General features: G+C 37.7%; 1 protein-coding gene across 1 annotated transcript in view; it reads right to left on the bottom strand.

The window, feature by feature from the left end:
• NKD1 (NKD inhibitor of Wnt signaling pathway 1) overlaps positions 1 to 12,231 on the bottom strand; it is a 110,012-nt gene that overhangs the window by 11,876 nt on the left and 85,905 nt on the right. The window contains exons 5-6 of the mRNA XM_074913299.1: positions 8,472 to 8,578; positions 5,782 to 5,877 (exon numbers count right to left, since the gene is read on the bottom strand). Coding sequence (XP_074769400.1) covers positions 5,782 to 5,877; positions 8,472 to 8,578 — 203 coding nt within the window. The remainder of the gene's footprint in view (positions 1 to 5,781; positions 5,878 to 8,471; positions 8,579 to 12,231) is intronic.

Below are 12,231 nucleotides of genomic sequence, written 5' to 3' on the forward strand. Positions count from 1 at the left end.
GCAAACTGACAGTTCTGATTTGGTCAAACAAATCTGCTTGGGTCATTCCCTACTCTGTCATCTACCAAAGTCCTGGCTGAGTACGTACCAGCTACAAGGCAGCTTGAACCTCCTGTTGCTTTCCAGTTATTGCTTCACAATTATAACAGGCAAATTCCTGAGGCACTGATCTCGTAGGAATGGTCTTCATCAACGAGTTCTGAGCTGTGACTAAAACTACCTTCTCATAGTCCTTTTTTGGCAGCTAATATGGTAATGGCTTCTTGTGAAATGAGTAGTACTAGACCATTAACATATATGTAACAAAATTTGGATTTCATAGTTATGTCTGTATCTGCCCCCAAAAGAATTTTCATCTTCCAGGAGACTTAAAAGCTGTCCCACTGAACATTATCTGTATTTAAAATTCCTTAAAGAACTGCCTAAAACCACTGAGACAGCTTTAACTTCTACATACCAGCTTGTGCGTCTCATTGTCCTCAAGAAATTTAGCATCAAATATCAAGAATAAAAGCTTAAATAAAAGAATAAATGTTAAATTTTCCTCCCTTCTGGTACACCAACCAGCATGTCTCAGAGACCACCTACCAAAGAATCTAACTTTTCTGCACAATGGATTACGATTTTTACTAGTCACATGATTGAGCAACTGCTTTGCTTAAGACTGCTTGGCACTTCCCGCACGGAAGTTTCATTCCACATTTTTCAAATTTCCTCCCTTTTTACATGAAAAATAAATAAGATTTTTCAGTGTTTCTTATTTTTCCAAAAATATCATTTGCTCATTTTTTAAACTGAAATGGACTTTTAAACCATTTCTAGTTACAAATCATTGTGGATTTTTAAAGTAGTATATTAAATGGGTAAAGAGAAATAAGAATTAAAAAAAAAAAAATTCTCTCCATTATAGCAAACAGATTATATTTAGAGAGGAAGTAGAAACTAACTAACTTCTGAGGGGCTTCTACCATGCAGAATTTCTGCTGGGACAGCTAGTTTAATCCAGTAAGAAAACTGAAACTATGACATTTTTCCTCAGAGGAAAACAAATGTTTGCTGGGTAGTATCCAAGCAGCCAGCACATGTCATACCCAGATTTATTTGTGTCTTGTTTATTGAACACCACGGTTGTTTTTTCCAGTGCCGAAGGATTTAACAGTGTTAATCTGTGTGTTTTTCACATCCTATTTTATCAAGCAGCTAATACAACATAGTATATTAAAAAGAGCAACTTTAATAGATTGTCAGAGTACTTGCACTAGAAATATTAAAAAGCAAACAGTTAAGTCCAGACACGTATGGTACACACACATACGTATCTGCAGAACACTTTACAGATCTCCAGTAGGAGATTAGCAGGAATTTAGAACATTCAGAGAAACTAATGGGCCCGCAAAAAATAACAAGAGCAAATTATACTGAAGTATTTTCATTCCTTACAGAACTCATGTGACTGAAAAGGTCCCAATTACAGGTATTAATTTTTTACTTCTAAGGAACATTAGTGGTACAGGGGTAACCCTACATTTTCTGTATTAGTGTAGCTTATCATCATAGAACTATCAAACTAGAGACTCCGTACAGGCTTTTCCAGCAATATTAATTTAACAGAGTGAGATATTTGCACAAAAAACCCTCAAAACAAACCCAAAACAACAACAACAAAACAGTACCAAAACAAGAAACCTCCCCAAACCCCCACGAGTTTAATAACACTGAAAGAAAACATTCAGTTTGATAATTTGTAACTTGTCTGGGAGACATGTCTTTGGCTCCCCTCAAAACCAAAAGAGAAATTCCTATTTTCTCTTAATATTTCTCTCTGACACAAATCCAACAAATCTAATGGCTGAAATGACGCCCCTCTGATACAGACAGGCACTATTCCTCTATCTGTTGGTTCCACTGCTCTTTCTATATCATGAGTTAATACAACATTGACAAACAGTGAAAACAAGAAAATTTCAAGATAAGGGTCAGGCTGATAAATGGTATCCTCAAAAAGCCAGTATATTTCCTCAAGTCAAAGATTAGGTGATGAGTTCTGAATGCAGAAGTAACCTCAAACATTTAAACTCATTACAGAGGATACAAACAAAAATAACTAAAAAGGGAAAGAAAGAAAGGAAACATAAGAGGAAAAAAATTGGGTATTTAATGTATGATACAAAGAACATTTTTAGCATTAAAAATGCATGAAGAGAAACATCAATATCAGTTCATTACCTTTCCCTCAGCAAAAGAAAAGTACAAATGTCTCATTTGTACTTTGTTTGTAGTCTGATTTTTACATACAGCAGGATGTTTTTATTGCAACATCAGCTTTGTTTGATCACATACATTTCTGAATCATTCTTATTTGGAACCTGAAAGGAGCTTCACCTGCTATCTACTCAACAACCAGTCTAGAAGAAATTCCTTTTTTTACTCCTGACAAGCAACTTTCTTGTGTGCTAATTCCTGTACAGCCACTCACCAAAGAAACTCAATTTTCCAAGAAAGATCTGATTTAAAAAAAAAAAAAAAAAAAAGGAAAAAAAAAAAAGAAGCTACTGTTTATGTAGTATAATTACATTCAGAGAGCTTGATATAAAACCTCATGGATCAAAACACGTTAGTTCAATTATCCAAGTTTCAAGTCCGATTACAAATATCCGTGTGAAGATAATTACAGTGCAGCTGTCAGTTCTAAAAAGGCCTGCAGTATATAATGAATTGTCCTCTTATGGCTTATAGAATGAAGGGAAACATTATTAGCCAAGTTTTGTAATATACATATTAGAGCAGGAAAAGTTATCTCCCACCGCACCAAAAGGACTGAAAAATAGTCATCTTCTATGACAGAAAAAGCAGTAGTTTAATAATATACAGTAATGCTAATTTTATAATTTGCCATCCCAATAATTATGCTTTCATAATGGGTGTATCTCTTCAACAAGCATGACTAGATCTGAATTTCTAATTATAAGGACTACGGAATAAGTCATACACACTCTAGGAGGAAATCAAAGGAGTATTAAGTTCTGAAGATGTTGTTAAGATCCAGAAGAAATTTCACTAAGATGGAATTTGAATGCTCTGGTGGTGATCTGCCATTGTGTAAAACCCAAGGGAAAATTTATCCAGTAACTAAGTCCATATCTTATTTAGAATTTTCAAACATTTTAATTAAAAAAACATTTAGTTCACTTGTAAAATTGCACTCCACCTACATGTCTCTTACAAACTTCATTTAACACTGTGCATTCCTTTGGAAACTTTCTGGACATGAAGTCCAATGTTTTAAACACAATGACTCTGAATCAAATGAAATGGATGTGGGTAGGCAAGTCACTTCCTTTTACAGTGTCTCACTTTTCCAACATGAAAAACAAGAATGATAAGGCTGACTTCTTTTTGCAAAGCACCTTGAGGTGCTTTACAAGTCAGATGATAGAAATCTGACTTAAGAAATTTCATCTCTCTGTTAAATCCAGCTATAAATCCAGGATACATTAAAGTGAAATTTTCAAAGAAGGAGAAAAGGTCTGCACTAAGCTTTTCTCACCAGAACACTGGACCTTTGTTTAGAAACAGACAGGTTCTGAAAGCATTTTCATCAGCTCACTAAATAGCACGGGTACCGATCAGCCCTCTTCCTCAGACTGTCCATTCTGTCCCTGACCCAGCAAAAAGCTTCACATACTTTTAACTCAAAGCATGTGTCCCATTCATTTTAATTGAAGCTATTCACATGTTTAATGTTAGCCATCATTAAGCCCTTTGCTGGATCAGGAGCAGAGCTGCTTAACAAATGACAGTATCAGGCCCACTATGTTGACAGCCAGTCGCTATGGGGCTAATAGAGCAAGAAATTTTGTGTTGTATGAAGAGACTGAAATTCCGTTTTTGTGGCCAAAATTATCTATTATCTATCCATGATCTTTGAGCTGCTATCGCTGGTTATTCTTGCACAGACAACTCTTAAATTGCATCTGTATTCAACAGACAACCAACGAGATAAATTATACAAATGGCACTGGAACAGCTTGCAGAAGTAGAGTGTAACATAATTGGGAAACTCTGCAATGGTCCATACTATTTGTTTCTATCTTTGGTCACATGTAAAGAGCTGAAAATTATCATCCTATTTCTTCCTTTGGTTAAAAGAATTTTTTTTGGCACAGGTTCGAGTCTGAATGTAGCAACCTCCAGACCTCAGAGCAGTATAATTTTCAATCCCTGCACAGATTTGGTTTCAGTTAAGCTGCAGTCTGCTCTTGTAGCAGGGAGAGGTAAGAATTTGGCTGGAACATATTCTCTAAGTACAGTCAAATTAAGCTCTTTGGTGTACCACATAATCACAAATAATTATTGTATACATACTTAAAAGCACAGTCTCGTTATGTTCAGCACATGGAACTCCCACTAACATTAATGGGAATTCCATGCCTGAATGTAAAGGACACCCATATGTGTGGGTTTGGGTTTTGTGTGTTTTCCCCCGTTCTTTCAGAGTCATGATAATCTTGTAATGAAGACTTAGCCTTGGGTCTCTAAAGATCTAGATTCAATCTGCCACAGGTTCTTTCTTGTGAGACTTCAGGCAAGTGATTTCATTTTCCTGGTCTCTGTTCCCCATACGTTAACAAACACAATACTACTTCCTCACCTCACCCCACCTTCCCCTTGGCCTCTCTCTCTGTATCTCATCTTCCCATTTGAAAGTCTGGACTTGGCCTGTAACTTTCATCTGGTTATTCTCTTGCATGAGGGGCACAGATTTCATTTGACTATTCAAAGCACTATGAGTAGAAACAATTAAAAAATCCTAATAATGATGTTCATATACACATTAAAAACCCTGAACCACTACCACATTTGGCAGTTTGTTTGTAAATGTCAAAAGAGATTTGCTTCAGTCTTCTGGGAAAAAATTCTGCCCTCATTTGGTTTCTAAGGCCACTACACTTTCAGTATTTACCTTATTCCTTTCAATTAATTGTTAATAATTTTCACAGACACCAGCGTAGCAACCAAGAGAGACAAACCCCATAAATTATCTGAAGACACAGGAGGCAGTAAACACACCTCACAAAAAACCCAATGACAGCACATGGCAGTAAATCACAGTAAAAGACATTCTTCTAGAAGAAGCATCATTCAATTTGGAAATAGTTTTGTAAAAGGAGTGTATTCTAATCTATATATCCTCTTATTTGGCTTCTTATTTGCACATGAAACACAACTTGAAGACAACCTGATAATAAAAAAATACACACAGGTATGCTTCGATGGCCATTCACTATGGTTCTCCACCAAACATCATCAATGTTATTTATACTTGGAGTGAGAAGGCAGAGATCGGCCTAATATTCATGAAAACAACATAACAGTATAGTTACTTCTACTGGAAAGAATGTCAGAAAGCAACTTTGCTATTTGGTTAGCTTAACTCTGAAAAGCAGAATAGAAGCCAGAACAATATACATTTGCAGAGGTTTATTTTGACAATGTGTTTAGTTGTTCTGTTGTTTCAGATATTTTTCCTCCTCAAATGCCAATACTATTTTTTAAAGACTAATCCCAGATATTAAACAACAACCAGCTTAAAAAGTGGTACAGTACATCTGAAAACAGTAAACTACTGGTGGGATTTTTTCTAGGAGGGAAGGGTCCATGGTAACTGCTGTTTAAGTTGGCAGGACACCTCTATTTCATAGAAGAAAAAATGTTCCTGTTATAAAACACTTCTCTTGTTAGCAAATGCTGCACACAAAGGGGCAGCTGTACTTTGCTTACCTCGCGTGTGACTCTTCCGTTGTTATCAAAGTCATACAGTGTGAAGGTCCATTCTTGCCTGTTATCTTCCTCTACAGACACATCACATTGCAATTCCTAAGAAACATGCAAAGAGCAGCTGATTACCTAAAGCAAAAGGCCTGTTTGCAGAGGAGATCTCTGTAGAAGGAGGCTGCTTGCTTTCGTCCTTCCTCCCTCCGTCCCTCATGGGAGGAAGCTTTCAGGATATGTCCCGGGGAGGCCTCTGTCCACCACAGTGAAGGAGTCTCATCACAATCACATGATAATCCTAACTCCCTTGGGCTAGACTTTGGTGAATCTGCAAGATGCTTTCTACTTCATTGCAGAAAACACAAAAAGGTAAAAGAAAACTACTCCCTGAAGCGCTTGAACTATAATAAGATTTCCCACTAAAAAGTGAGAAAGAAAATTCTGCTTAATTCAGGAAGAGAAAGGTAACAGAAATAGACTCACAGAACCAGGCGGTACACCACAGTGCTGGGAGTAGTCATTAATAAAAAGTGGACATATGGCACAAATCCCCACCAGCGAGGCCTGTCCTTGACACAGAAATTTGATAACGAAAGGTTGTCAGAGTTAGTGCAGTACAGCCTCATGCCACTGAAGCTCCTGAAATGGAGCATGCCTAGGAACTGGCAGGTAAAAACGACCTGGGAGTAGTACCTGGCCCTTATTTCAACTGTGCTTCTGTTAGTGAGAGTGTGATCTGTGAAAAGCCTGAAAGAATCAATTTGTTAAAGGGGAAAAAAATCCCCAAACCAAAACCAAGACTTCAGCGAAGAACAAAGGATGCACTCTGATTGACTCCAGTCACCTGGGTGCAAATCATTTCCTTTCTCTCAAGACCTGTGCAATCAGAATTATCCAGAGCCACAACAAGGCAAAACAGAAAAGTTAACAGTGCAATTAAAATGAAAGCCACTGTATGCAAGTAAAATAAACTGCTCCAAATAGCTTCGGCATGAGAGCTCAAAATACCTGGTTGATCTTCTGACTTGAAACCAATTCCCTACAGCAGTTACTGGTACCCCCTGTCCCCTGCTGAGTTCAAAGGCAGTCTTCTCTCAGTTGTAACAAGCCCGGCTGAAAGCTGCCAAGTGCCCCACACTCTACTGTGGAAACACAGTTTCATATTACATAAACATTCCCGGCACCTTTAAAAGCCAAATCACACCACCTCAGATTTAGACCTCTTGTCTCAACACTCGTGTTTCTGATTCTTTTATACCTTTGAAACATTTACCAATGTCTTAGCTTCTAGCTTACATAGCTGGAAAGCTTTCATTTGTAGAACAAGAGAAAAAATATCAATAGTTGGTTTCTTGCCACATATTAATACTTCCCTGTCCCACATTGCCTAACATAACATCTTTATGTGAGGATGTGCTCTGCTTAGTTAAGAGCCATGGCAACCTTCCCTACATTAGTCATGGTGCCTAGTACCAAGTGCTAACCTTTATGGCATGCCAAGAACTACTTGGGAACAAACACAGACTTTGTCGGTACAGTGGAGTTCCAGCTACTCTGGCACCAACCATGTTGACAGGTGTCCTCCACTGTTCAAATATCAAGGCACTGTTAATTGCAATTTATCATGCCTTTCCTGTCTGCAAATGTCTGCTACTCGAGGCAGAATAAAAAATGTGCCTAGAAAAAGAGTTATCGCTGTGCAAAAAAAGAAAAAAAATGCAGGAAAAGTCCCTTCCCCCCAGAAGGCACACAAGCACCTAGCAACACCTGAACTGCCTATGGGAAAGCTACCTCCTTCTAATCAGCCTTGAAACAGTAAAAACTAAATCATACCAGACTACTAAATCTGCTCTAGAGAAGGAAACAAACACTCGAGCCATGCTGCAAGGTGGCTGCATGGTCTTTTAAATAACAATTGAGGAACGCAAAGCTCATTAATGTGACAGGCTGACAGCACTGAAAGGTAGAAGTTTGCCATGTCTGCTGGAGTGCAGAGAGATGAAAATTCGTGCTGTTTCTTGCTGGTACCAGAATATCTTCCTCCTCACCAAGACAGACAACCCTAGCTGGATGACAGCATGTTTCAATACTCATATTTATTAAATCACTCCCTACATAAACAAACCCCGCCAACTACACACAATGTCTGGCAGTTTTACGATGTTTGTAAGTCTACAAGGAAACAGACCATCAGACTCATTGCCCTCCAGGATCCTTCTCCTCCTGCCATGTGATCAGATGGATTTCCCATGTAGCAGGTCAGGGTTATTTTCACTTTGGAGGCCCAGGCACAGAAGACCGATCGTTAAAGTAGCATTCACAAACATCTTTTACACTAGGCAGATTTAACCAACTGCTATAAGTCCATGAAATTCAGTCTAAAGCTTTGATAACATGGTAGCTGGAATAATAAGTTACTAACAAAAGGATCATAGATAAATGCCTCTTCTTACTGTACATTTCAGATCCTACAGAGGAATGATCATAATTTGATCCTCCCCAAACCTGGAAATAAATCTCACTAATCACCTCATAAGGAGCACCAATAGTAAGACATGTACTTGTGCCAATTCAGCTTCCTCCTGTACCCATTACAATCATTGGGAGCTATATACATGCATCAGAGGGGATTACTTGGTCCACAGGTTATTCTTCTACCATAATTATGCACATGAAACTTTAAAATATAGAGGACTTACTTCAAATTTCAGTTGCTTCTTGGAACCTGTGCGTGTGTCACTTTCTTTTTCTGTTTTCTTTTCATCTCCACTGCAAACTCCATCTGTCTTCTCTGGAGGCAAAGCCACTGTGAAAAATATATTTAAGAAAGCATGCTTATACGAAAATGTCAAAGCAGTCTTATATTTGCAAATCTGTCTTTATATTTAGGTTGAAACTGATTTCAGCAAACTTGTATGAGAGGATCATTATACTTGATTTGCTTTTGTGTTCACTATACATCTGGCATAATTTCAGCAGACAATCTACCAACAGCTTTTGGTACACTACCTCTCCTACAAACATCACCAGAGTCACAGGAAGTTCAAACACAGTATTATAAGAATATAAATAAGCAGAACTGCTACTGTAAATAAGTTGAATAATTTGCAAAGTATTGAAAGTTTGTGACATATTGCAAAAACACCAGCAGTGAATGAAGTAATGAAGTCGAAATGAAGTTCTCATTCTGTTCCAATTTCCCTCTTCAAATACACACAAACATTATTACCTTCCAAAAAAGTAACGCTACCTTCTGAAAAGGTTAAACTGCACTTTTTCAAGTATATATGAAGTATATTTCACCTGAGTTTCAAGTTGAAATATTATGCGTTTGTGTAATTCAACAGCACTCATCAATAGGAGCATCAATATTAACATCTGTTACACATTTATCACAACATATCATATATATATCAGCTATATAACAGAAAGATATATATATACACTTCTCATGTGGATTAAAAGATAAATGCCCAGGAGTTTAACAGCCGTGCCTTTGGCTCCTGCAGAGGCACTCAGCCTTGTACATGACAAAACCCTATATCTGAAGTAAATTAATTCTATATTCATTAGCATTATTGAAAATATACACAGACTTTTTAACCCTACCATCAAACTTTTTAGATATATAGACGTTTTTTATACATCCACATACCTCTGCCAACAATGTTACACCCATACTTCATTAGGCATAGCAGCAACCCTGTCTACTCCCCAAAAAAATAGAAGATATTGTGAGAATGTGGGTCTTAAAAGTCAGCATTTTTTCTCTTGCACTACAGTATTTGCATGTACCCAAGGCCTTTATCCTAATGCTATGTAGGAATAATTTTTTGGGGATGCCTTTCTAAGTAAGATCTTAGTGCCAGTTCTTCAGTAAAGTCAGATTCCTTGCAAAAAAGGAGACACGATCCCCTTTTGTTCAGGATAACCCATTTCAAACTGGGTTTACTCTGTGGCTCTCTCGGTATTTGGCATTATTGAGGTGCCTCCCAAGCATTCTACAGGAAATCAAGTCACTAATGTGCTAGAAATTAAGATATTGTGTTAGCCATTTTCCAGCATTTTCTTCCACATTTAAGATAGAACAATTACGTAAAAACAAACTAACAAATCTAACTATCTCTCAGAAATTCCAAAAGCTAAGATTTGTGTCACAACATTCACATTGCCACACTGCAATACACATCACATTTTCTAGTCTTATTTCCTTGTTTAGACTTAATGCTATTGTATTACCTTTCTTTTTGGTTTTCAGAACTGTGGCATACTATAAAAGATTAGAATGTGCAGTTAAAAAAAAGAGGGAATGAGATAGAAACCCTAGCCTTTGCAGTTTCCTGACTTTGATACTTAGATGCAGTTTTGATATTATACTAATGCCATCTTCCCAACACACATATGCAATTTGCATTGCACAAATGCACACAGACATGGCATTTATCATATGCATACTGACACACTGATACACTTTGATTTCTACACCAAACCATGTTAGGCTTCCCTATGCTAAACATAAGTTAAGGAGGACGGTCAGCTGAAGGAAGAGAAAGCTCACTTCACAGCAGTTTCTTCCCTTGCCCTTTAAAATCTGACATTATTTGGATGAGCAGGGACTATTTCTTAGGAGGCTTTTGTATTGTGTTTATCATAAAGAAAGCACATATTAAAATAAATGTTATTTACAATACAGAATTTTGATGTATATCTGAAGGAGGGCTTTATACTCACTTTGTCCATAAACACAACTCCATATTCCTAGAAGTTCAAAGCTAAGACCACAAAAAGATCCCCTCCATAAAACAAAAGACAACATTTGGTTGTCTACCTTAGTCCAGACTTCTTGTTTCCTTCTAAAATCAGTAAGAAATGAAAAGGTAATGTGGGCATTCAGAACAAGGACTGTAACACTGCCAGTGGTTCTTCATAACTACCAAATATGCCCCTAGATCTTCAGTGGCTCATCTGCATCAGTGATCGCTTTTCTCACATGAACAGTTCTAACTAACCTGACAAACATCTGTATAAGGGACTTATGCAATCCTCACAGTCTTGCTGTAGGGAATGTGAAATAAATGAAAGCTGGGATGGTATGACCCCTAGCTTTGCTGAACAGTGGACAACAAATCGGGAAAAAAAAAATTCACCCCTGTTATCAAACATACTTTTAAAAGTATAAAGGTACATATTGGCCAAAAGACTTCTACAGTTGTCCGTCATCTGTTAAGGGACAGCATGCCAAACAACACTGGCATGGCAAACAACATGAGGCTGGGAGCGCTGAGGAGCAGATCCTGCACAAGGTGACTATTCCCTGCCCCAATGCTCTCTGTTGGGTTTTTCTGTCAAAACGAAGTGTCTTACAGAGCATTCTCTCCCTGCCACCACCACCACACTCCTGCACTGTGCTGAAAAGTGCCGGCATGTGCAAAGAGCACCAGCATTCCCCAGTCACAGGGTGCTTCAGAGAGGAACGGCACAGAGTTACCTTCTGGTTTCAGGAACTGCCCTTTCACTGGCACGTTTAATAATCTTTCTGGATGTACAGTTTGTGTGTTCAGATAAGAAGCTTTCACTTTAATGTATAATTTATGTAACAGAGGAAAAAATGTGCTCTGACAAATTAGTCTTCTCAAAAAAACAAGAGTTCAGCTATTGGGGAAGGAGGGGATACATCTTGCAGTACACTCCTTGAGAGAGTTTAAATACTGTATGCCAGAAATTATCCTCTTTGAGCTTCGCTGACCTTTGATCTGAAGAACTCATTGGCCTTGCTGCTCCAGGGAATTATCCTTTGAAATCAGTTGCTCATTTTGGAGCTCAGATGAAATGGGGCAATCTGGTGATCTCATCCTGATGTCAAGTTTCATTCAGCAAAGAAAAATGAAATCTAAATGAGGAAACTTTAAAGGGGAATACGGAGGTATTAAAATAATATTTATGAGTGATCAAATAATGTGTCTGTGCATATATTCTCTGTAAATTTAAAAATACATATTGGAGTACGACTGTTTTGTCTGGGAAGAGAAGGATAAGTGTTTGGTATCTTGTTTCTATACTTAGTTTTGACTATTGACATGCGCTCAGTTTCATGAAGGATACAAACACATGCTGAAACTACTTATAAATAAAACGAGAATGTCTGCTTGGGACAGTTAAAACTGGCAGCCTGTAAACAGAGATTCACCAGTGAGCCACATGCCAAGGTTCAGATATATTCACAATGTGAACTTCCTTTCAGATCTGCCAATGATATTTAAGTAGCCCAGACAAGATAGTTATCTCAAAGGAGTGGGGAGAATTAATAGACTTGTGTTTCCAAAGTCTAGGCCATCAGAAAGAGGTCCACATACAATACATCATCTGTGTAAAAATACTTACTTACCTCCCCACTCAGATAACAAGTCCTGACAAAGAGAACGTGCTATATAGACAAATACAGAGAAACCTACCCTTGTT

Source organism: Athene noctua, chromosome 9, assembly GCF_965140245.1.
Source record: "Athene noctua chromosome 9, bAthNoc1.hap1.1, whole genome shotgun sequence".
Lineage (NCBI taxonomy): Eukaryota > Metazoa > Chordata > Aves > Strigiformes > Strigidae > Athene > Athene noctua.